Below are 27,097 nucleotides of genomic sequence, written 5' to 3' on the forward strand. Positions count from 1 at the left end.
TCATGAGAATCCCTCAGATGCATTTAAACAGCTTTATCAAAGTATTACCTCTGTGGTTTGGGTCACTGTGTCTATGTTGTGTAAGCACGTTGGTTCTAAGGTTTCCTTGTAAGGCGTCTCTGCCAGGATCTTGTCTCTGTGCAATGTAACATTTTCAGGTAGACTACAGGCAAACAAGAGCAGAGATTGAGACTTTTCTGATGGATGTCATCACATCTGGCAGGACATGCAGTTTTGAGGAATAGTTTTCACTTGGGGACATGATGAAGAAATAAAAAATGAAATATTGAGGCTCTGAAAGCAGTAACCTTGTGGCCTTTTATTGCAGCAGTGTAAAATTTCAGTTCAAGTTTCTGTGCGAATAAAAGACATTTGATGATGGATTGAAAATAGACAAATGTGGGATTGTACTTTTCTCTTTAGCGCTTCTGAAAGACATCAGCTCAGGTTCAACACTGCCCCCTGCTGTCAATCCTCCGCTACATCAACATTGTTCCAGATGTGCTGTTGTATGTTTATGAAGCAGACATTGCTCTCTTTCATTCATCATGGACTTAAACACAGCAACCACAACATAATAATTTAAAATCAAAGACCGGACTTAACTTGTCAACGTTCCCACTCTGAGGAAACAACTGTCAGATTGGTTCACCACACTGACTTACTCCAAAAAGCATCCAATAATTTACACATCCCCTCTTATTTCATACATCTTTAGAGACAGTTTGTACCATTTTTTCCCAGGAGCTCTTTAATTGTGGTCATGGTGGCAGCTTGGCTGTTGTGTTGCTCTGTGATTCAAACATAGCGTGGCCGTGGAGTGACAAATGTCCCCTTTAATGACAAAAAACAACCACAAACAGGCCTTGATGGTGTACATGCTAATGTTAAAGACGTTTGTACTTCCTTTTAATGTTTCCATGAAGTCATGAACACTTCATCCTAAGTTTAGAGCAGAAAAGTCTCACTACAGAGTAAAAACTACAACTGTAATTGCACGTTTACATCGTCAAAATACACTGTTTTAGTATAATAAACTCTATATACATTACTGTGTCCACTGAGTAACTGGTGCTTAATACTTTGTACAACTAAGTTGCAAAAATATCAAAGTCACAACAGATCAGTGGCTTGTTGATCCAAACAGATGATCAGTGCAGGTGGAGGAGCACATCTGTGTTGTGTCAACAAGTAGTGCCAAAAGAAGTAGGAGAGCGTACACTTAAACTGAAACCAGTGCTTTGGTCTGAGTCCCTTAAAATTAGCTAAATCACATGGCAGACTCACAATTTCTCACTTAGCGTACCAAGTTCATCGACATCCATCGATGCCAGTACAATTAAAAGTGATATCACCCATACAACCCTACTAAAAGAAAATAATTAAATATCTCATACCACAACTAATTGCTGTCTTCTATGCGTTTGATTTTATTGGTCAGTGATCAGATTTCTCAATCAAAGTTAAATAACACTAACCTATGGGTTAACCTAGGGGTTCGGGTGCAGAGACTGTGGTCCTCCTTGCAGCAACTGCAGGGTCGACTCTTTGCCTCAACCATTTGCTTCTCCTCACTTTGCCTCCAAGGTTTTTGTATCTCTTCGCCTGTCCAGTTAAGTAAAAAATGCAACCCTCCCCTTCCATTAAAAAGTAACTTTAAGACATTTCAAGAGGAGGATGCTGCTGAATTGTTGAATTGTTTATTCAACACTTTATTTTCATGAGATAAAAGCTTAATGTAGTCTTTACCATACTTGCCAACACTGGACTTGGCCAAGTTGGGTTGCCAGGTCTGACGACAGGTATTCTATGAACTTATAAACAAGCCTTTGATTAGTATCAGTGGGATAAATCAAGAGAAATTACACATCAGGAGTACAGTAGTAGAACGGGTTGAACAGCAGAAGACTCTAGGAGAACTCAGAAGTGTGGGAAGGACTTAAAAATATATACTTAAACAGTTAATGAGCTATTCAGGCTCTAATGACAACAATTAGAAGGGGAGTTCAGTTTTTTAGATAGGGTTATATGAGGTTGTCATCGACAAAATGTGTTTGTTTTTGTCAAGGTAAGAGGTAAAAGTGTCCAAAAATAAAGTGCCAAATAGTAATGTAAGCGTTTTAAGTAGCTGTGTTACATAGCTTAGCTTCCCTGTAGAGTCTCCAGTTGGCTCTTTCACACAGAGACCGTGCTTTCTACAATATGCTGTACATCAAACATTAACTTCTGATGTGTAGCTCATCCTTAAAACCTCCAAACTATCCCTTTAATTGCAACAAAAAGAGCTTGCAGCTCTGAAAACCATTACCACTTTTATAAGGTGTACTGCAGTATATGTCTTGACATGTTTCTCCCTCACGGGCAGGTTTGTCAGACTATTAGCTGGATCGTGGTGAGAGCTTTCCTTCAAATGAACATGTAGGCTGGCATGATCTTAATTTCTTCTTGAAAGTCTTTTTAAACTACTTAAGTTTTTTGTTTATGTACACTTCTTCTCATGACGTCTGTTGACAAGAAACCGCAGACAACCGGCAGACTGTTGTGCTGAGAGAAAGGCTGAGAGGCGGTCCGACTCTTGGGTACAAAAATATTAAGCGACTCAAGTCAGTGAGCCATGAGATTTATTATTTCATGTCTGACCACAGGGGGTTTATGTAGGACATCAAAGACATTGAAATACAGTGTTTAAGTTTGTTTGGTGAACATTTTGCTTCACTGAGTCCGTAACTCCTCTAATCCCTGTTTTGATGATCCAGTTCACTGCACCAGGGGGGAAAGCATGTACTTGTGTGTGTGTGTGTGTGTGTGTGTTAACAGGTACTCATTTGGGTGTTTGTGTGTTCTGGGATATCCCATTTCCTAAGAACAAGCTGCTTCTCACTCCTGTAAGCTGACTGCCTCTACAACAACTCACCGCTGGGAGCATAAAACTGGAAATGTGTGTCTCCATGCGTGTAGAGAGACGGCTGTTATGACTGTAATGGTTTGATTTAGGGTGCCTGACAGAGCAGTAAGTCTTCAGAAGAAGTTTATCCCTTCAGAAAACCTGAGGATAAGCCAAAGGTTTCTCACTCTTGTCACTCACTTTTACAGACAGTAAATGTTAAAAAAGTAGGCCAGCTGCCAACTCTACATGTCTCCAGAATAACATTTTATGATATACACAGACAAACAGGAGGAGCAAATACCTGGTGGACCTCAGGGGATCGACCCCTGACCCTTTGCGTGTGCTCTATCTATGTTCTGCCTGTTAAGACCTGTCTTTTTCAGCGTTGACCAGGAGTTTGGAGTGCCTGGGACAACACATGGAGGCCAGCATAAATCCAAAAATTACTTGTTGTGGTTTTCCAGCCTGTTTCCCTCTCGGTGGCATGCGTGAGATGTTCCACTGTGGTATGTTCGGGGCCTTAGTGGACGGAAAGTTGCTCTGAGGTGTTTACCTACGAGCCAAAAGGTGGCAGATACATGACAGTTGTCATGCTCAAGGTGTACAGCAGGGATAAACACTGAGGCTCTTGTTATTGCTTCACATGCACTACATGGTTTCAAAGATGTTTAAACTTGAAAGGGACAGCAGTCAAATACACAACCCTCTGGCAACATCTGATTCAGGGGAGAAGAGCTCTGCCTTCATGGCAAAAACCTGCATCAGCTGCAAAAAGAATACACTTAGAATAAAATTAAGTTTGTCTGCTTTTTGTGTTTCAAGCACGACAGAAAGAAAGCTTAACAGTCGCAACAAGACAGGAGCTTCACAGATGAAGAAGAATTCAGCCAAAAATCCAAAATCTGAATTGTTTTCAATGCAGCATCTCTGTGCTAAGTATCAAAAGATTCCACAGAAAACCAAAAAATGCAGTCAAAAATTAATAAATATGTGTTACATGATGCACAGTGAGATAAGATACTGTATCATGAGCCATTCTTCATCTCTTGTCTCATCCATCTTTTGTTTAAAAGGGATGAAACATATGGAATTAACAGTCCAAAGTGAGATTAGTAATATATAGATTACAATTTTAAAGTCTTTAGCGGCTGTGAGGGGGTAGGTGACGAGGCGAGTCGCAACCCTTTTCCTTTCTTTTTTTATTGCCAATTGTACATAATGACTCATCCATAATAATTAAAAGAACAGTGGAAGAAGAAACGAGAACCTAAGCAGGAAAGAACGAAATCTCCAGATAGAAACGAGGTGCAGCTTCACCACAGGGGGCGCCAAAATCAACACAAACAAATAGTTTCTTGTTGGAACTTTAAAAAATAAAAAAGAGTGCGTTTTGTTGCAGACCTGTATTCAACACAGATTAATGTCACCAGATCTGATTAGTTCATGGATTTATTTGAGTATTTTGAGACTTAATTTGAGACTTAACAATAACACAGTACCAGTGAGGACCCCTATCAACAAGGTATGCCTCTGATCTTTTTGCTGATCTCATCTTGTACACGTGCAAGTCATATTTTCTGACAAAATGTCCACCTCCTGTCTCTCTAACATATCACTTACTGCAACTTTTTTCTTTGAAAAAGGAAGAAAAAGAGGCTGTTGTAGCAGCGTGCTGTTAATCGCTTTATCTGACGCTGGAGGTAAAAGTTATTACACATAAATATACAGCAACAGTCAGTATTAAAGATGATGCTCTTGTTTATTTTTGTCAGTTACATGAAGGTATCAGTTTAAAGCTCTCCCAGTCCACATGCCTTAAATGTGTAATCATCACAACTATGGCGCAGATCTAAGATCAGAGAATATTTTACCAAATCTAACTTCCATAAACAGTTAATAAGTTGGGGAAATGTTTCCCTGATTGAAATGTAAGTGTGATGTATTTTGACTTAAAGATGCTATGAGGAGGATCTGTTTTTGTTGCACCCCCTCCTCACCTCCTGGCCCGGAGTCTCTGCACAATGTTGTAAATTACTTTCAGCAAGGAGTGTGTTTTTTTTTTTTTTTTTAAAGGAGATCGGATCAAAACAAATTATCTTTTTCCAAAACAACTTTTCACTGGATACAACGCGCCCAGGTAAGGTATTTATCAATACAGTTACGTAGCGCTACGGTTTGAAATGTGACATCAAGCAGACGTTGTAGAAGCTGGCTGTATATTGTGACATCTGCAGGCTGGTGCTCCGACGCAGGAAGCTAAGAAGTAGCACTTTAAAATAACCTGCAACCAGCAATATTGGTGCTGATAATCTCATTTTAAACTATGGATTACAGTCCGGCATATATCTAGAAGGGAGACTTTTCAAGATCACTTTCAAACTCCTCACAGCCCATTTAAGCAATAATGCCAGAGAGTCAGTCTGCACTGACATAAGACTGGATAAAACAACTACTGTAATGAGATTAAAACTGCTGGCTTGACAAGCGACTGACCCTGTCTCATTACATTTCTCTCAGATGAGCATTTGCTTTTTCGCACCTCAGGAAACACCAGTGAGACGCTGGCCGTGAACTGAAAGAGAGACAAGTCTCGCTTGGACTTTCCCCAAGGGCATGGAGACTCTCACATGGAGAGAATACACAGCAGAGGAGATAATGTTGTAGGTGGAGGAAAAACAGAGATAAGAAGTGAAATGTTTGGCTCAGTGGGATACAAACACAGCTGATAAGAAGAAACAAAGGCAGCAGAGGCAGATTTGGACAAATCAGCAGAAGATATGGGAGTAAAAAGGTAGCAGAGATCGTATCAGGGGACTGCGGGCTGATGAAGGGATCAGTCCGCGCTCATTATTCCACTAATTGTATTTTGCAAACTCTTGTCACTGCTAATTTAGACAAACTTGATGCCCTCGCCCCCAGTGTGACCAGTGCAGACCTTTCATCAGGAATGTTGTAAAGAGCCTAATGAGACAGGGTGGGAGCCCAGACTTAGCGCAATTATGGGAGATTAGGGTGCTGCACAGGATGCAATGGCAGGTAGGTGGGCAAGGATATGGACCCCACCCTGACTGCAACGCACTCCCTCTCATTAGTGATGCCTTTACTGACTTCAAGGAAAGATGGCTGCTCTGTTTCTCATAGATGTGGTCAGTTTATCTCTCAGGATGGAACAGCTGACATGAAAAGGAGTAAAATAACAGGGGTTTAGGCTTTTGCTCATGAGCTATTAACAAAAAAATCTCCAGTGAAGATAAACAGACTGAAACTCATAATGCTAATGATGCAAGTAATACTCCAGTCATAGACATGGAATATTTCTTTACAGATGTTTAATTTCTGTTACTATTATCTATTAATTAAAATATCTATTTATTTGGCTGTTCAACGAGAGCAAGATGAAATTTCTGTCATGAAACACGTCTAACACATGATGCATTATTCAGAAGAGACAAAGGCAGTACTGCTTTATTAAGAGGGGGCAGCAATATTTACACAAAAACTTCCTCTGAAGAAGTTAAGCAAAATATTTTTGCTTATCTCAATCAATTAACGTAATCATCTAATATTGGTAGCAAGGCCATTATGGACACATATGAAGAGACATTTCTTAAAAGGAATTTTAAAGCAGTGCTCAATATGCTTAATAATTCAAGTCAAGGCAAACTTCCTAAAAAACAGCTAAATCATACTTGTCTGTATGTCATATTGCTAATTTTGTGTAATGAGTTACATAAGTCTTTGTTCAATTTTTAGTCTTAATTTCTTCAAAATGTACATTATCAAAAGAAATCTCCACTGTAAGGTTTGTATCAATTAAGATGTCTATGGTGTATAAATAAAAATGTAATTAGTGTTAATGGGGTTAACAAGGCTTTTGCAGCTAGCCTCAAGTGGACACTTCAGGAACTGCAGCTGTTCTACACTTCTTCATTGGCTTCGTTTCTAACCTCAGAGGTTGTCTCCTGGTGTAACACACACAAACTTTGGTGTGTGTTAAAAAAGAATGCTCAGTAGCACCACCAGTGGTCAGGAAACCAAATCACACCTTTCAAAATACACAGGAAATTTTCAAATAAAAATAATAAATTTATTAACACGTATTGAAACAACTTAATTGTGGCTTTATTCTCACTGTTGGGTCATTTCAGTGTGTGGCGGTTATATTTTTATTTTCCTGATGTGTCTTCTGCAAAAAAACAGAGCCTGAGTAACATTTTCCAAATGTTGTTAAAAAATGTAGCAATGGCCTAGAAAAAAGGCGAAGCACAAGAGTTGAAGGTATATGCCACCAGTTTTTTAAAACTCATGGAACAAAGAATTTAAAAAAGTACTTTTTTCTAATTCTCAGGGTGCTAGTTAGTTAAGCAGTCTCTATTGTACGCCCATGAGGCAAGCCCAAAAGGGGTGGTCCAAGCCTGTGGCACCTTTCCCACATGTTGCTTCTTTTCTATCCTCCTTTCCTGCTTTATCCACTGTCCTTTCCTCTCCAATTAAACTCATAAAAAGCTTAAAAAGAAAAAAAAATGAATTAAAAAAATCCCTGCTCCAACAGATCCCTCTTTAAACTAAGATGGTCGCAGATCTGTTTATCTCACTGACTTAATCTTGTTTTTCTGATCCCATGTTTCTTTAAGTCATAGTATACCAGAAACGAAAGAAAGACAGACAGGAATTCAGGACATGGTGTGGAGAATGTGTGAGAAAACATTTGCTTTAGAGCCTCTGATTTTCTCAACAGTGCCCTACATCTCCATGACCTCCTTCAAATCAGCTTCTGTGGAGTCACGCTTTGCTGGCTGCTAACAATTCTCTAAGGACCGGATTAAACCTTTAAATGGCAAAAAAACAGAAAACATGTCAGAAACCTTGTGAATGGGTCCATTTAAGTGCCAATTTATTACTGATGGAAGGGATTGTGTGGTTTTAAAAAACTCTAAAGTTATGAAAAGTCTAATTATGTCAGCACCTGACCTTGTTCTTGCTCTAACAACCCTAAATTCCAAAGTCCCTCACTTCTTGTTTTTAAGATTGAAATCTAACAAGTCGTAATTCTTCAAGAGGTAAGTGAAAAAGCAGACTTCAACCTGTTCACAGCAATTTCAGCTGTGGCTGTTAGGTCCATCAGAGAGCAAAGGGGAAACAGTGAAAATGATTTAGACGGCTTGTGATCTTTGTCGACGTTTACTACGCCATTATCAGCCATTTTACTTTTACAACTTTTTCTCTCCCACTTATAAAACCGCTTTAAAGGCAAAGCAGCCGGATTCTGAGAAGATCATACAAATGTGGAAATCATTATACAACGCTTATATAACCTAGTGCCCTGATGCCTCGCACCTTTTGACCCCTCAGTGGAGAATGGACTCACCAATCATGACAGACAAACCGCCGCAGCTGGCTCAAAGCTTTACAACCTTTAGGCTTTAAAGTCTTTCCTGCTCTTATTCACCTTTAAAAAACAGACCAATAGAAATGATAATAATGTGAATTATGGGAAAGTGGTATCATCTGTAACCAAGCCAACACATTTCTATTCCTATGAGCAGTAGATTGAGAAAACAGAAGAATTTAAGGTGTGACACTCCTGGAGTCCTCTTAAAGTGAATCAGACCTGACCACAGTAATCTAGTTTTTTTTTTACTGGAGTGAGTGAACAATCACAGAGCTAAAACTGTCAATCAGAAGCACAGTCATAGTCAATTTCCATCCCAAGAACTTACACACATGATGTCAAAGTAAAGCCTTTCTTTACAGGTTTGGCTCTGGTTTTCAGATGACTTTCTGGAATTATATCTTGACTCTGCTTAGAATGTAAAACCGCTATCTTACAGGCATTGGCGTGACTTGACTTTCCCCTACCTTGTTTTCCACGTTTTATAGTTCCCACTCACAGGAGGCAAAATCTGAGCAGAGCATTGAAGTGGAAAACACACTATGATATGTTTCAAATGTTCACAATGTGTACTCAGATCACGAACCCTCACCATAATGTTCAACTAAACTACCAAATGGTATGTTTATGAGAATATTGACACCAACAATTATCCTATTCACATGATTTGATCTTAATGAAGGGTACTTCACCCTTTTTTATTTTTATTTTTGCTGTGATAATGGATCTTTGAGTATCTTAATGTTTTACGTTTTACCTGTGTCTCTGGTGTTTAGAATCGGATGCTACAAAACACATCTACCTACAGGTACAAATAAGGATGGGTACCGAATTAGGTACTTTTAAAGGTACCGACCGAATTCTGTCAAAAGTACCGGCTACCGGTTCACGCAGAATCAAAAGGTACCATGTTTAGGTACCTAAATGCATCCTTGTGACTGTGAGAGAGTGGAAGAGTAGGCAATTTTCCAAGCTGGACATGAACACAGCATTGCAAGGTTATATATTGAAGAGTAAATATGTTAAGCTGAAAAAAATATGTTTTATTATTAAACAAATTGATATTTTTTACCACAAAAACACAAAAAAGTAGTGAAACTTGGTACCATTGAGTACCGATACCTATTGCCAAGGACAGGGCATCGGTACCGTAATGTTTCAAATGTGAAAGGTGCACATCCCTAGGTACAATAAAGTAACCTGAACCTGAACACTTCAAGAACTTAAATCTAAGCAAGTGTTGTTTCTTTTTTTAGTAAAATTGCCCTATTAGACTTAACAAGAGTCACATACGCCTGACTGGTGCAGAAACGTCTTGTTTCAAAGAGACAAAGCCGTCACCTGAATTGCAAGTAAAGAGTAAAAGTAAATGCCAGTAGCTTGTGAAAAAAGTAAATATTAACTTTTTTGTTTTGACACTTTATCTTTATTTGAAGAAACTAAAAAGGTACATTTTTCTTACTGTTATGGATGTAGTATTTAAATTAAGTTAAATAGATTTGTTAGAAAAGGGATCCACATCTGCCTCATCTTATCAGTAGGAGCACCTGTGATATTCTCCCCAATCTGGTGGCAATCAATCTTACTTTTGACACATTTTTTAATCAGGGTTTTAAGTGCTTCAGTTTTCTTTCTGCCTATCAACCATTTCTTTACCCCAGATTATTAACTTTCATTTCGTTTTATTTTTTGAGATTCTTTAAGTAGTTTTAATGGATGTCTGTGGGGAGTCTAACTTCCTGCAACATTTTTATGGAACTCACAAGGGCCTAGTTAAATTTGTGCTTTAAAATTAAGAGCAGTTATGTTAGTTTCCCACACTGTGACCCCTGCCCTCTATCACTTACCTCACAGCAGACTTATTTACTCCTAAGAACCACTTTCGGCTTCATTTTTGTCTTTGAATAGCTTAAAAATAAGACATTTTTCTGGATTTGTCAAGTGAATGGGGCTCATATTAGGTCTAATAAGCCAGTTGTCATAAACACTTGGCTGAAAGCTGGAACCAAAGCCTCACCAGATGCCTACAGGTTTGAGGTTGAGGAAACCTGAGGTAACAACTTGATAAATTCCTTTGGTGAAAGTGTCACAAATTTACTTTATCTGTGGGTCGACAGGAGATGAATGCTGCTCTTTTTCAACCTATTCTCTTCATAGATCATTTACTGTTTCCACTACTAAAGCTTTATAACCTACTTTTTTAACAAAATAATCAAACTTGAATGCTGCAGCAAGGAAACCATTCCATCTCGCGTAATGAAGACCAATACATGCACACGTGTTTCATTTTGGGGCACTTCCTGGTAAAGTGCTTGGATAGCTCAGTGTGGAGGTTTCCCAAATGTTTCCATAATTCTAAGTGAAACTGCTCAATGGGACTAAGAGCTCTGGGATTTATTTTTACAATAGGGAGCCTCCCAAGGCCGCCACTCTAAATGCACCTCTTTCATTACATCCCTGAGTGGTCCAGAGAAGCACAATGTTTCCTCACTACTCAACCAAAGCAAACCTGTACCAGAGTGAGCGGCATGTGGGAAATGGTTTGTATGTGCAGTAAAATTATGCTGTCTTTTGTACAATGGCTTCATGTAGACTGTAACATGACAGCCTCTGCTTCCTGTCACTGTCACTCTGAACGATCAATGAGCAGCAGTGATGATCACAAACAGGCAAAATTTCAAACAGGGTGAGATGCCAACTAGCTTCCCCGCTGTTTATTACCAGCAAGTGCAGCTGTGGATGTTCCTGGCTGTACTAAAAGGGTGAACGCAGGGTCCAAATGCTTCCTGACCTTTGACCTTTGTACCCCTCTGCAATCCTCAGCACAGAGGGAGGTCAGAAAAGTCACCACTGTCATGTAAATCAGGATAACTAGGCACAAAGTTAGACTAATTATAACATTTTTACTGGTGATGTCCTACTTTGTAAGGCTAAAAAGACCACTTTAATGCCTCGCTGCAAAGTCCTGCAACACTTCTGGCCAACATGCCAGTAATGTGTTAACTAAGATTTCACATCTGGGACACATAAACCACCCACATCTTTTGGTCACATTGGACCATGATGGGCTTATGTAATTACCATGAAAAGAAGGAACAAACCTTGCGTGCACAAGCAAAAGGAGCCGTTTGTGTGCAGGAAAGATATACACATTATAAAAAGTCAACAAACACAGAGTGGCTTAAGAACTTCAAGGTAATTTGCTAAGTCTGCATGTAAGTGAGGTGAGAGCAGGGGTGATGAAAGGCCGGTTACAACAGGCCACGAGCTGGAGGACAGACTACGGCTGGGTTTCAAGTAATTGCAGAGCAGAGCAGGAACAGAGGTAGCATCATCAGTCACCACAAGTACATGCGAACTTCATCATTTCTCAAAACAAACTGAAGCACAGATTTTTGAATAAGATAATGAGTTTCATGTTTGTGGCGTCTATTTTTTCGCTTACATTTCAAATTCCTGACCACGACCCCTGCTCAAGTCTTTTTATACTTCAAAGGTTCAAGTCAACAAGTGTCCTTTAACCAGACAATGAGTTCTCACAATAGCTCCAGGGTTGTTGTCCTGACCTCGCTACCATGCTGACAAGCATGACACTAAACAATACATCTCCTGGTAAGAACCAGAAAAAACAAAGTACAGAAAAAAGCCTGAGAAACTGAAACACAGGAATAAGATTTGTCTTCTGTCCTCACAATAACTGTTTTAGTTTTGAGCACAGAAATACTGAAATGCACAATTAATGCACTGAGAAGTTACAAATGATGATTAAATAATACTTGCTGAGCATATCAAAACGATCACAGGTGAAACTACTTTTCAAGTTGTGCTTGTTTGGTTGTGACCAAAACTGTTCAGACATAACCACATTTTGAACCATGTTTGTAAACAAGTTATTCTTTATTGTAATAATTTTTTTGGGGGGGCTTGGTGTTTATATGGTTTCTGGTGTCTCTGAAGACAAATGCAGTTTTCAACTCACTTGGCTGTGAATGGGCAAATGTGACAAGTAATTCTCTGAATGATCATAAGACAAGAGGAAGTGTGATATACACTCCATTAATGTTGCCATTTATATAGACCACATAATGTCTGTAGCATAGAACATTCACCTTTGATTCACTTATTTTCTGACTGAAATGAGTTTTCACAACTTATTCACCCATGTGGTTACAAAAACATAGTTTAAATGCTTAGAAAGTGTAAGAAGTTATTTGAAATGTGATCTGAAGGTCATTGTTCTGCCCCTGTGCTATTTCTCAGCACCTCAGCCACCCGAGTGTGGAGGACTCACGTCATGCACCAACAGGCTCCAGAAGTAAGCCGCCTCTTGTTTAGATCTCCCGTCATCTTATTATAAGCCTGACTGAAACTGTGATGACATCTCGCACATTATTTTGGGATTATGGGAAGAAACTCTGTGACTGGCGTGAACTTTTATGATCAGCCCTAACTTTGGTTTCCTGATTGGATTATGCATGTGTGGATGCAGCAAACAGCATAATTTCACAACAATGTTATTTTTTCAAAACATTTTGTTTTATCTTCTGGTTATTTGCTTTGTTGAAAGGAGGAATATGTCATTTCATTTAACTGATAATCACATGAGATGTATGTAAGTTACCCAACAGATGGTTTAATACTTTGGCTAAAAGCTTCAAACGAGACATTTCTGAGAAAGGCAGCCTGAGTGCTTTGAAGTCTACATTCAGTTTAATGATGATGATGGTGATGGCCATCAGGAGGGTCTGTCTTGAGTGATTTCGAGAACAAGCTGGTCCCCCTGGCACTGCAATGACCCCAAACTCAGCCAAGATATGAACTTAAAGTTCAGGAGTAGCAGGCAAAGAGCAGATGAAAACACAAGGGGCGGCTGTGGCTCAGTGGTGAAGTTGTGGCCTCTCAATCGGAAGGTCAGGGGTTCGGTCCAGCTCCTGCAGTCACATGCCGAAGTATCCTTGAGCAAGACACTGAACCCCGAATTGCTCCCACTGTTGGTCAGGGGTGTGTGGATGGAGGTGTAAATGCATTAGTAAAAACTGATTGTTTCCAATAGAAAAAAACTTTGCAATCAGTGTGTGGATGGGTGAATGAGGCTGGCAGTGTAAAGCGCTTTGAGTGGTCTGAGAGAATAGAAGTACTGGTCCATTTACCATTTAAAACTGAGAGAGATCTCTTTCAGTATAAGACATATGAGGTTTTAGATCAAAAAATAAAAGCTGAGTCATCATGAATTAAAGCTGTGGGAAAGGGATAAATAAACTGGGTTCTGGATGTCAGTTTCTATTGGATTTCTTTTCCTTCTTCTATCAAGGATTTCAACCTATCACTGACTCCTTCACTCCTTCATCTATTTCAAACAACTCCATTTACACAAGCCATCCGTTTTATGTATCCTGGAAACCTTTTTTTTACCTTTCACCGCAGAAAATGACAGAAGAAGAAGCTTTAATGGATAATTCAAGATTCCTCAGGACAGACGCTTTGGTTTCATATTACAAACAGTGTCTGCCTGCCTTCTCTGTCTGTCTGTCTTTCTGTCTGTCTGCAGCTGAGCCCAGATGTCAGCTGGTATGAAGACATCTGCTCTGCCAGAGGTCTAAAAGCCTTGAAAGCTGTTGATCCCACACTTGTCTGCTGATGACAAGCTGAATACCGAGTGCATCAGGCAACAAGTGACTAAATCCCTCTAGATAAAGACAAGACGGAGTCTTAAAGAAGCGGAGAGACAGTTAAAACTACATAAGCACAGGTATGCAGCCACTAAAAACAGTGACATAACTTAATTATATTTATCAACAGCCTTAGTTTAAGGTACAATACAAATGTATTGTGAGAAGTTTATGTATGGTATCTGTAAATGATACCACCTTAAGATGATCAACTGTACTACGACTTAGAAAAAAGACAAAAAAAAAGTTTCTAGAGCTCAGTCATAGCCTAAGTACAAACTAAAGGCAGTCATACAAAAATCTTTAATTACTATCCTACAAATAACCAAGACAACATGAATAAAAACAAAACAGATGACAGCCTCAGACAACTATTGAGAGTGAAGCACTAATGAGCCCCTTCAAACGACATAAACACACACCAATAACTGCACACAAACATGGAGGAACCACATCAAACACACTTGGAGGGGCTGCCACCACATGCAATGTTAGAGGAATGATTGCACTGCCGAGGACCATCAAAGTGATTAAACAATGAGTGAATCTCCACACACGTCCCTTTACCACATCCTCTGCTGTGGCTTCAGCTTTCATGTTAACATGACCAGAGAGAGCGCGCTGTGACTGACAGCTGTGGGAAGCAAGTGGAGTAGCAGTAACCAAACACAGCATATAGACTCAGCAGCCATATTTCTCCCTATATCACTCTCAGGGTGTGAGGGTCTAACAGTGTTAGTGTACAGCTCCATGGGTGTTCAAAAATATGATGTATTATTTCAGGTAAGCTAAAGCTAATGTTAGCATTTACTCATGTTGTAGCAAGAAAACAGCTAAATGCTACACCAGTGGTTACCTTTTTATCTTATCTTATCTTATCTTATCTTATCTTATCTTATCTTATCTTATCTATTAGCTATTGTCAGGGTAAAAAATAAAGCTAGCTTTCAGCTTCTTTCAAGCTAATATTACAGTAACCCAAGGAGAGGTGAAATGCTAATGCTGATTTTGAAACAGTGCAGAAAAAAACAGGAGAGGCAAAAACAACTAAAAGACAACAAAAATGCAATGTTTTAGCTAAGCTAAATTTAGCTACAGCCACCCCCTGGCTAAATTGACTAACTCTAGCTAAAAAAAAGAAAATTTTGGATGCTATAATGACCTAACTTTGTGAAAAGACCAAGCATTTACCTATTAGCTAGTATAAATCATACTAGTCTAAGCATTTAGCTAAAATTAATATCAACATCTTTTCTATTGTATTGTAAAAAAAAAAAAAAAAGTCAAGTCACATGCATTTAGCCAGCTCCTTGCTAATGCTTTTTAAGCCTCCCAGTTGCTAACTTTAGCTGTAGATTGATGGAACCTAATGGTTTAGCAAACGTTTTCTCACTTGAAATATGTCCAAAACAACTTTGAATTTTCTCCTTGCTAGGTCTATTCATTTGAGGGGGACAGATGATATAACACTTCACTTACTTACCAGGTTTATAGAGCCTTAAACTTGAGGACACATCACCTAGCACATTATACGTCAACAGAACAAGGTTGTGACACACTGACTATCAAGGAGTTTTTTCAACAATTCATAAAACTTACTGTTAAGCCATCATCGTTTAACAAAGTCATTCACTGGGGATGATGTTGCTGTTTCTCTATTAAGTCAGTTTATACTCAGCCTGCAGCTCTTCTATCTGCCCTTTTGACTCTGAACTGACCTGTATTTGGCACATGCAGGACCTCAAAAAAGAGGGACAGCTGTGAGAGTATTCCTGTCTGACTCCCATCATCTTAAATGTTAACCCCCACTCAGGCAGAGTCTCCGTCATCCCAACACCCCTCATTCTCCAGCCCATTCTATGCCAATCACAAGGTAATATAACTGCCAAAGAGTTTACGGGCTGATAGCCTCCAATAGTGGGAGGATCAGGGTGTGGGCGTTAACTGCATAACTCTCCACCAGCAAGGGCCCCTGGGTACCCACTGATGACAGCTATCATTCAAACAGAAGAACAATGCAGGAGGATCTAAATGTGTGGAGGGAAAGTAGGGGGATGCTGATGTTTAAACTGATATCAAACTGTGTCGCTGAAGAGATTCCTGTAAGCAACGCTGACAGGGATTGGGCCAGCTTAATCATTTTTTCTTGAGTGTCAAATAAAGATTTAATCAACTATTTTTAGAATGTGCTTCAGGTTGTTTTCTTCAATTATAAGGTTTTTTGTGACTCAGTGCTCTTGCATCTTCAAGATAGTGTTCAAAACTTCAAAATCTAGACCAATACATAAAATCAGCCTGTGGATATTTCTTCCTTTCCACTTATCTTTGCCTCTGTCCCAGAGAGGAGAATATTTTGACAGATTCCTCATATACTAATGACTTCAATACTAACAGCTTTGACAATTCTTCTTGTGCTCTGTCCGTCTTGTGTCACTACACAGACATAAATCAAATACATCTGTCTACTTTACTGACAAATCTTTCATCTTTTGCTGAGGGTCAAAGGAGTTCAAGAAACTCATTCTCATCATAACACAGGAATCTATTCCCTCTGCAATGAAGAGGTGTATTTACTCCAGTAAGGACACAACAGACCTCTTGATGTTTGTTTTTCACAGTGAGGTGTAAAAGATGACGAGGAATTACATCCCACTGTGCCTGTGGCCATTTCTTCACCCCAACACACCATGATAAACCTTTAGTGTCACAGAAATATGCCAGTCCACTGCAGTACAGCTCAGTTCAGTTGAAGCTGTGATCAAAGTGAATTGTGGGGCGTTGTTCACGACTTAAAGCCCGTACAGAATTGAGAGCATGCTCCTGCACACTGAGTGTCAAAAACAAATTACTACAGTACCAGTGTTACTTTCTTAAAGGGCTGAACGATTTTGGAAAATAATCTAATTGCAGATTTTCTGGACCAATATTGCAATTGTGATTTATCATGCGATTTTTGGGGGTGATGTTTATATTTTCATTATTCACTCAACACAAGCAATAAACTGTTCTACAGTATGACCAACAGGACAAAGGATGCTGTCAACATATAAACTTTCCTTTCCTTTAGGCCAAGTCTACATGTTATAATGAAATGAGATAAATTGGTGCATGAATTAGTACGAATAACATAACTTTATTTAACTACTGCAATTACAGCAGAATATTGACTGATTGATTTAACTTCAAGCCTTGTAGACATGTAATAAAATTATTAATTTCCTTGAATAGCATCAGAGAAAGGAGCAAAACACTATAGAACAACAGACCTGGTATGACCAATAATCTGAAAAATAAATATGAATCCTCTCTTCCATGAATCTCACACTAAATAAAGTGAAAAAATGAGAATAAAATCAAATCTCTCTCAACCTCTGAAATATGTCAACATGCGATGTGCTCTTTTATAAAATGAAAAAGAAGCAGTGTGTAAACATTCATACCAAATGTATAAAAATCTCACTGATCTCTCATCAGTAACAAAACACAAACTAAGGTGCAGAAATGTAAATAAAAACAAAGTTTTGGCTCAACCACTGGAATATGTAAACCTGTGGATTACAGTTTTTAACTGTATTTTTATTTTTTTTAATTGCAGCCTTTGGGATTTAAAAATTGCATTCTATTACAATGCAATATCGGTTTAGATTTGATTAATTGTTCAGCCCTACTTTCTTACTTACCATTGTCTAATATATGAAATTATATGTGTGTGGAATGATCAAATCAGAGAATAATCCAACCACAAATACCGATCATAAATAGAAAATATGCTACTTCTCAATGCAAAGAAAGTTATTAGCCAAGTGTTGCAATATAGCACAAATAGTAAAAAAAAAAAACTGATCATAGTTTGACATAGTTTAGAGCAAACTGTGACTGTGCCTTGGTGTTTAAACAGATTATAATCCATATGTAATTTAGTTTGTATGAACAAGTACCTGTGGATCTATACTGTAAATTTTGCTGAACATGAAACTTCACATCCCACAGGTGGCTTCAATCTTCTTAAATTATTGTAATTACCTTAGCAAGGTAATTTGGCAACCAGCAGATGTTCCTTTTTTCAGATCCTGTATCTTTAACATTACCTCTTTCATTCATGCATGAAGTAATCAAAAGTAAGCCATGTTAGCTGAAGTAGCACACAGATCTCTGAAGGTATGGAGTGTCTCTCAGTGCTGCAAACTTAAACAAAGATCATTTCAATCAGTTTCAAAGTGCTACAGGGAGTCATGCAGCTCCAAATGTTGTTGCAGAAAACTGCTGAAACACTCACGATGGATGCTGACCCTTGTAAAGCTAGACTTGAATGACAGATAGGCACCATGACTTCTCCCCTCAGCATGAACTTGTCTTATGCAACACAGTCTGCAGTGTGCAAGACAGCCTAATTTCAGCAGGAGATAGATTATTCTGGTAAAAAGAAGTTGACACCAAGAAGAATTTCCTGTCGTGTGGAGTTATCAGAAAAACAACAGAATCCTCTGCTGTTTTACTTCAACAGAGCAGAATTAACAATGGGGTAGCTGATAAAATACTTTGACTGCTGTTGAAGAGGCCAACTGCTGATGTGAGGAGATTTTCATTAAGTTGCTGAAGTGGAGCTCAGTGTCCAAGCTGAATGAAATGGAATTGTAGACTCACTGAAAGAGCCAAGAAGGTATTTTTAATCAAGCAGAAAGCTTCTATCAATTTCAATCAATTCTGTGGGGAGGTTGTGATTTCTTGATTTCGCATCTGACTGTATCTGTTTTTAACTTTTATTTCAACAGACAGGATGTTTCCACTCACCATACTGGCAGCTGGGTCCGTTGAACCCGGCAGGACAGTCACAGAGCTGCGTGGAGCCCTCCCGACACTGGCCTCCATTGAAGCAGACACCGTAGCTGCACACCGCTGCACGTGTGGACAGACAGAGTCATAGGAAAAGAGAAAAAGACAGGAAAAAAAAAGTTAGGGGAGCAGACACCTGGCTGTTGTCATGACATGTCAACATCTGCAGTTTGAAACGCTGACCTCCTTCTATCAAATCCTTATCACAGGCCTGTTAACTCCAGACTAAAGAGGAGCCATAATTTCTTCTCCATTCACACCAACCAATGTCAGAGGAATTCACAGCTCGGCTCTCAGCAGGATTTAAGCCAAGTGAAAGAAATTTCTGAACTCCATTTTCACAGAATCAGAGTGTTTAAAATGAGTGGCAGCAACAGCTTGAAAGAAGGAAAACAAGGCCTTCTTTCCTACGTCCAGCCTGGAAATAACTTTGATTGATTTGACTGAAGTTCTTTCTTTGTCACAAGCAAGCGATCATACAGATGTGCACATGTGGGATAAAATCACAGAGCCACAGGGTGTGCGTGGCTCATCCATCTCTCTGAGCCAGCGGCTCCATGTCCATAAATCCCTGTAAGTCAAACTCGTGAAATTCAAAGAATCCAGGACGCATAAACAGCGTGTGCCACTAGGTAGCTCCGAACATGTGAATCCACCGTCACATTCCACTCACTCACATCAATCATGACAGTCCTCGGCCTTAAACTCTGCGTGCGTGTGTCTGAGAGTGTGTGAGTATGTGTGCTTGTAGAGTACAAGTGTGTTGAAGTCCCCCTCCGTGTGTGCTTATCTGATGTGCATGGAGCCTAATGTCCCTGTGGAGTCAGAGACAGCTGTTAAAGCCAGCCCTGTTGTTTGCACTCTTCCTGAGCAGAGTACAGTTCTTAGTGATGACAGGAACAGATTGATGTCTATCATTGCTGTTTCTAGCATGGCAACATGTGGACACTGAGATTAAAAAGCAAAAGAAACCAACAAGAAACGCGATCCAGCTAATCATGAGAGGAATTTAGATGCCAGTCATTCTCTCAGGATGTGGAGAAACCCTCTTGAAGCTTGTGAAATAAAACACTGTTTGCCAGATCTGCATTTTTCTGGTCTTGTTATCCAAGCAGAGGCAGCATGACCAATCATCACACCAGGCACTACTGGTTCTGAAGACATGTTTTGGCGACGTGAGAATAGTAACCGTACCAATAGGCCAGGGACACGTTAAACAAAAACCTTTTGCTGATCAGAATTTAACTGTGGCTTTTATCATGTGGTCCTTTTGTTGTGGTCTATACTGAGTTCAATGCTGGCTCTTGTACACTGATAAAGGTTTTGAACTATTGACTGTACAGAAAAATGGATGGCGCAACAGCTAACTTTAATGAAGCCGAAACATTTAGGGCTGGCGACTGTCTGTAGCACAGGTCATAAAGCTACCATCCACTTTTCCGAACAGATTAGATGAATGCAACCAGTATAAAGTTAAATACATGATGAATAAACTTTTTGGTGACGGGTGTCTGTCAAGACAGCTCGTTCTTATCTTCCTAAAAGTTATGCATACCGTAACTTTCTGAGGGACTAATCAGTTGTTTCATAAAGAGAAAAAAAGAAATGTAGTGTCACGATTGACAGTTTTGTCAAAACGTACAACAGATAAAAAAATTGAAACTCCTGGAGAGTTGATTATCTGATTTGAAGCCTGTCAAAGAAACCGTGCAAAAAAAAGTATCTAACACCCACAGTTAAATGTGTGCTTTGGTTAGCTGAAGAAGCACGACACCATGGCACTAGTCACCAGTCAGATTGCCTCTGTGCAGACTCTGGCTCCAAATGAGGTATTTTGGCTTCACTATATTTTACAATGTGAGGAAATTAAGACACACTGGTAAAAATTATGTCGAGTTAATGTTTTGATTATCAGTAAAATAAGCAGGACTGCTGAATATAAAAGTTGATTCAACCATCAGTCAACAAAGAATTTAGTCAATGACTTTTAATAATTCAGTGGGTGACAATAATATAGACTTTTTGTGTCTTGAAAAACAAAATTTAACTTGATTTAGTCACTGTTATGTTCAGATGTGAAGCTTTTACTCAAAACATTACTCAACCACTGTGAATCTAACAACCCACTAACACACAAAGGTTTAGGCTGATCAGGTGAGGAAACTCAACGTGTAAGAAAAACAGCATCTAAATTGAACTGTCATTACTGTGACAGGGGATCACATCATATTTTCTAGAAAAAGAAGAGGGAAACATGAAGAAGTAATCCTGAATAATCACAAATGAGCCAGAATAATTTCATCCATGCCTCTCAGTAGATTTCACAGGGCTCAGCCTTAACATCCGCCTGTCGTCTGGCTTCTTCCTCAGACACCTGCTAAACAACTGGACCATCCAGAGAGTCCACGATAAATAACCCACGCTGACCCTACACTGTGCATACAAAACTATCCCTTCAAAACATCAGTGTCTCAAAAAAACTGATACAACTGCACATTCTTCAAATACATACACGTTCCTGTGCTCGGTAATCTATCTTGCCCCAAATTGTGGAGCCACAGAAATCGTTCTCCAGCAGGAAGACTGTCTCAGTGTTGCTAATCTGCACATGATGACTTCCAGTTCCTCCAGATTGCGCTGCAACACAAAATATGGCACACAGAAGTAGTTCAATGTACATTCTCCAAGCTATCCAAGCTTCTGTGTTCATCTAACATAAAGAGCATTTGATGTGATGACTGCCGTCTGACATGGGTAAAGTTTAATGCACAGTTTCAAACAGATCCCAGTCCTTCAGGACAGTTATATAACAACAAGCTGTGATGGATCAAATTAATTAGACATTCCACAATTGTGGTAAAATGTTTCAAATTAACTAAATTACCAACAACAAAGCAAAGGTCAGATGTCTCAGGGAATTATGGCTAAGCGACAACAAGAAAAATGTACATTCCCCCTCCTGAGATGTGAGACACAGGATTGTTGGCAGCTGACCAGGGCATTTTTTGGCCTCGCCCTGAGTCCTGAACGCTGCTTAATCTTCCCTGAAATAATTCTTTAATGTGGCATGCAGCGCTGCATGAAACTCACTCTCATCTGTCACTGTGAAAGCCTCCTCTCTGTTACAAAGACACCTTCACAGAAAGGATTAGCAGAATTCACAAAACAAGGAGGCAGAACGAGCAGGGTCAGCGACTCACTCAGAGAAACTGAAGCAGGTGTCACCCTTACAGCTTCTGAAGGAGATGACCACATCGACAGAGGCAGCCCTGTGTTTGTTTTGGCTCAGTTGATCCGTTTAACCCCCAGAGTGCGACCCAGAGGGAGTCCACATTTAGGGCAATTCACAGACACAAAGGCCTGCGCTCCAGGCTCCGTTTGGTGCCATAATTGTTACGCGCACGGCAAAGCACTGTACTTTAGGGTTACAAATCATGTTCTGCTATGCTGAGGAATGTGTCATTTTAAAGAAAACCAGGCCAAGCTTTGTAAGACATTCTCTGACAGGTTTCTTTGAAAGACTTGGAACACAAATCAAAGAGACACTGGGTCAGTTTGACAAAGCAGGCACAAAAACAGTTAGCCAAACTGTCTTAGAATACAAGACCCTGCAAGGGGTAAATCTGAGGCACTTGAGGAACGTTTTGTTTTGTTGTATACTGAGAATGAACTGATTTATCCTTTTCTCTCTTTAATTTGATATAGCTCAGGGTCAGATAGGACAAACAGGACAAATACGACACATGCGTGTACGGTATGTAGTGAGATTATCTGGAGAGCTGAATGGTAAATCACAGTTTTAACCAAAACGGCCACAACACTTAACCTCTCCTTACTTCACCTAACTCAACATAACCTTGTACATTAACCTTAACTAACACTACTTCACTTTTCCAACCTGAACCTTAACCATACTGAGCCTTCCACAATTTAATCCTACTTTACCTAAACTAACCCTATTTGACCTTAACTGACCTTATCTAAAAAGAACTGAACCTTACCTGGATTAACTTAACCTGCTTTCACAAAAAAAAGTAACCTAACCCAACCTGACCTAACCTTTTCTTCATTAACTCAATCAAGCGTAGCCTAGCCTAACCTAACATGACAAAACTTAACCTTAACCTAACCCAATGATACCTTTATCTAACTTAACTTTACCTTATATAAACTAGTGACATAGTCTAACCTTACCATCATTATACTTACCAAACATATACCTTGCCAAGCCTGACGCCTAATTTTACAAGACCTATCATGACCTAACCTTACGTTTAAGCAGACCTAACATCAACTAATTTAACAGTACCTTTCATAGCCCAACCTAAACTATCCCAACTTTACCAGACTTCACTCAAATCAAGTCAACCTACCGCACTTTAACCAAGCGGCAACCTCTGGTCTAAGAATATGAGACAATGTAGAAGTGCTAAAATCTGCTGTGTCTCGAGTGTCAGCTTGAGGCTGGCTCCGGAAATACCAGAAGTCACATACACACCAAGCCAAACGAGTTGTTTTCAAAGCAGAAATTGATCCATTTACAGCCTGGTACGTCTTCTATCTGAGTCGCTAATTTTACTATCGGCACACACTGAACGGGGGGTGAATTTTTTTCTAACTTGGCAGTTTAGAGGATATTATGATCGCAAGCTCGCCCAATAAGAGGCACACCTGAGGGTCACGTGACCGACAGGCGCCCCATAGCTGTACGCGAAGCCCTTGCCACTACCAATATGGCCAGGGTAGCCCATGTGCTTCATTTTCCGTTTCAGAAACAGATGGGTGACATTGGGGGGACTACGTCCGTATTTTATACAGTCTATGATTTCAACCCAACCCTCTTCACTTGGGGTGGGAGAAAAATAATCGTTATATCAAAGTCGAGACTGTCAAAATTTTTTTTTATTTTTTCTAATTCAAATTCTTCATTTCAGTCTTTGTTTATAAACTGGATTGGAAAAAAGTTACCACTTTTCTCTGGCAGAGGGTTGATTCTCTAAAATTGTATGAGAATCAAATTGAGCCCTTCTCTTCACACAGCTACAGTTAACATCCCACAAATCCTGAAGCTAAAAATGGAAAGCGTCATCATCATCTTATTATCTGTGTGTTGACGTCTAGTCAGGGGATTCAAAAAGCTGCTTTTGCTCTTTAGATTCAAACTAGTGTTAAGGCTGTGTATGTTCTTGTGTTCCCTCTCTCTTGTTCTTATTTTCCAGGTGAGACTGCTACTTATCAATGAGGTCACCTGGTCACAGATTTAAAAAGCTGACCGCTACCTGCAGCAGGAGAAAGGCATTTGAGTTGGGGACAGCTGCCCTGCTACCTATCCTGAGGGATTTTTTTTGTGGGTTTGTTTGTGCACTTTATTCCCTTGTTTTGTATTAATAAATCCGTCTTTGTAATCGTTTATGGTATGTTTTAATATATTATCATTTGGATTGTTGTAAGCCTCATAGGACCACTCTTAAGTTGTGGCGTAACGCTAGTTTAAGAGTAATGCTACAACCAGCACTTCTTCTTGCCAAAAAGGCCTCACCCTGTTGTGAGTAAGCTGGTGCCTGCTCAAAAACTTTGTGTAAGACCCAAAAACTTCACAAAATGTGGTAGCTTAATTTTGTTTTGATTATCCTGCTAACCTTGCTGCTGTTACTCGTTAGCTCAAAGAGGATCTCAGAGGCGGCACTTTGTGAACCAAACAATCTAAATTACATCACTGATTTGTTGTGTAATGCTCCATGTTACGTTTCAGTCTGATGCTTCCTGTCTGTTTGTATGTATGTGTCTGGGTCTGTTCTAATTTGTGTTCAGCCGCTCACTGTTCTGTCTCATGACCGCCACTGTTTTCCACGACTGAAACACACATACACATGCACAGACCACCCAGGGCTAAACAAAAGCCAATTTCCTCTTCTTTCTGGCTTCTGGGCCTATGTCAAATGTAGCTACCTTCCCCTGCCTGCTCCCTCCACAAAAGGGGGCCAAGTTTCTATTCAGCAGATAACAAGGATGACAAACTGGAGGAACCATTGTCCCTGCTCCTTAGCCCTTGTCACAAAGCGTATTGCCACTGTCAATCAACACAACTGCTTGTTTCCACTCCCAACGTCCACCCTTGGCCCATCCTGCTGCTGCTGGGGCAAAAAAGGTCCTACTCGTTAATGAAGTGGTGCTTCAAACGTTTAAGTGGAGGAAGTCGCCACCATAAAGTCAAGAGCTCTTCACCTTCAGGAAAACAAGGATAGAGTCATGGAGCTGATTGAAGCCTTTGGAAAACACACAACTGTCACCTCAGATGCTCTCTGGGTTTTCGGAGACTGCATTCAAGGCTTCATATCATCCAGATGACTCTGAAGACAAAAGTTATTAATCTTTTCTTCAAACATTGATTGGATTATTGATAAACTGACCATGACACGCTGAAATTTACAGCACATAGCAGCTTCATTTTAGATTTCTGCAACCAAGCATACCTCCAAAATGAAGGAACAGCAAAGACCTCAGTCTGTTTTGTCACTTTATGCATTTTTGTGCAATAATGCTGGAAAACATCAGAGCTTGGAAACAAAACCTTAAAATCACAAATATTTGCAAGCCCGCTCTAAATCGATTCTATTGTTTGACTGGAAAACTCATAAACTCTCATAATTACATGATAGGAACCTTAAACAGAGAGATTTGGAAATAGAAAAGAGGTGGTCAAAATGGGGGAATAAAATGTGAAAATAACCAGATGTTTACTGAGCTGTGGTATATACTTTCACCAAGTATGTGACTAATTAAGCCGGGCAAAGAATGCAGGAGGGAACAACAACTAAAGGAATTCACTGCAAGACTGCGGGAAGACATCAACATCTGCATGAATACAGAAGAGAAAGAAGAAGACAGGTGAAGTGAAAGAAAGGCAACGTACTTAACTTGCAGCCTCTTCCCAGACGCCGTGTTTGCTGTGTCTACACCATGATTAGAGGTTCAATTCCACTCCACTACCTCACAATGACCGCAAATCATTAGCCTAATTACCCAACACTGGCATTTTATTGGGGAACACACACAGAGAAAGAGGGGCAACACAGAAGAGAAAGAAAGAAACCTTAGAAGTGCCAGGCACTAAATCACTATCTCCGCACAAAGCATTCCCATCTTCACAATCTTCCTGTCTTTTGGGGGTTTTCAGAGGATTTGCTAAAGCTGTACATTTCGCAAAGCAGATTTTCCCTTTTGGATGTCAGAGTTGCTGTTGAAAACTGCCCCTCAGATTGCATTGTGCTGACTGAGGTACAGTACAGATAGTGCACAGCAAAGTGCGCAGGGGTGAGAGAGGGAGGATTGTGGTGTGAGCTTCCTTTTATCCTGGTTCAATGGCTCAGAGAAAAGGGTGATTAGTTTGTCCCATCTCAAAGCGCTGCCACATCTTCGGTTACAGAGATAAAAGCTCTCGCCTCACGTCGAAGAGAGCAGCCATTGTCACGCGAAAAACGAAAAACAAAACCCTGAGTCTGCTTAAGTGAGGGGAGACACTGGGCAGCCCTGAGGAATGTCTCTCAGATATTTCTTTATGAGTGCCCTGAAATGAGTCTGGTTTGTTTTAAAAATGACAGTGTAATGCTTCCTCGTATAATTTAATACTGTAACCTTTTCCTGAGAAACAAAGACCTCTTTGAAGAGAGTAGGGATGCCATAATAAGACACCGATGACAGGCACATCCAGGAGATCTTCCCTTGCTCTCTATCCCGCCACTTCTCATCTGCAGACTATCCCACAGAGCACTGGGCCTGTGCTGGGGTTTGGGACGCTCAGGGTTTGGTTCTCGGAGCATGGAAGTGGGAACCGACTACTGGACAGGGGACAAACTGTTTACAGGAAGGCTTTGCCAAGGGTCTCTCGAAGGTATGCAGGCTATGCGATCTGGATCACTGGCTGTAAAATCCCATCAAAGGAGGCTTCTTGGTCTCAGCGGTGTGAAGCTAAGCTTATCCACAAGGAGATGAGCCGCTGGCAGCCCTACTGTGACCAACAGAACCACTTCTCCATACATGGACCCAAGGACTGAAATCACAGAGGGGAGATTCAGGTTGTTTCTCCTCTTTTTGTGCTCATCAGCAGGTGGTCCCCCCAACATGAGCTGATAGGTATTGTTTTGGGGGCCCTGACTGTGAGTGGTTGGGGTAAACACTTGAGGAGCTTGTCTGCTTTAATATCCATAATGTAATCCCCTGACCTGCACCGCCATGTCACACCTCTGAAAGAGAGGAGTGGCATGACTGTATGGACAAGAGCCAAGATTTAAACATGGGACCACAGCATGGCTGGGA

The 27,097-nt window shown here is 40.1% G+C and overlaps 1 protein-coding gene across 1 annotated transcript in view; it reads right to left on the reverse strand.

The window, feature by feature from the left end:
* megf6b (multiple EGF-like-domains 6b) overlaps positions 1-27,097 on the reverse strand; it is a 78,612-nt gene that overhangs the window by 45,131 nt on the left and 6,384 nt on the right. Inside the window, exon 4 of the mRNA XM_074667797.1 lies at positions 18,740-18,844. Coding sequence (XP_074523898.1) covers positions 18,740-18,844 — 105 coding nt within the window. The remainder of the gene's footprint in view (positions 1-18,739; positions 18,845-27,097) is intronic.

Source organism: Halichoeres trimaculatus, unplaced genomic scaffold (genome assembly GCF_033239565.1).
Source record: "Halichoeres trimaculatus isolate MK-OKI-2021-1 unplaced genomic scaffold, fHalTri1.1 fHalTri1_scaffold_1, whole genome shotgun sequence".
Classification (NCBI taxonomy): Eukaryota; Metazoa; Chordata; class Actinopteri; order Labriformes; family Labridae; genus Halichoeres; species Halichoeres trimaculatus.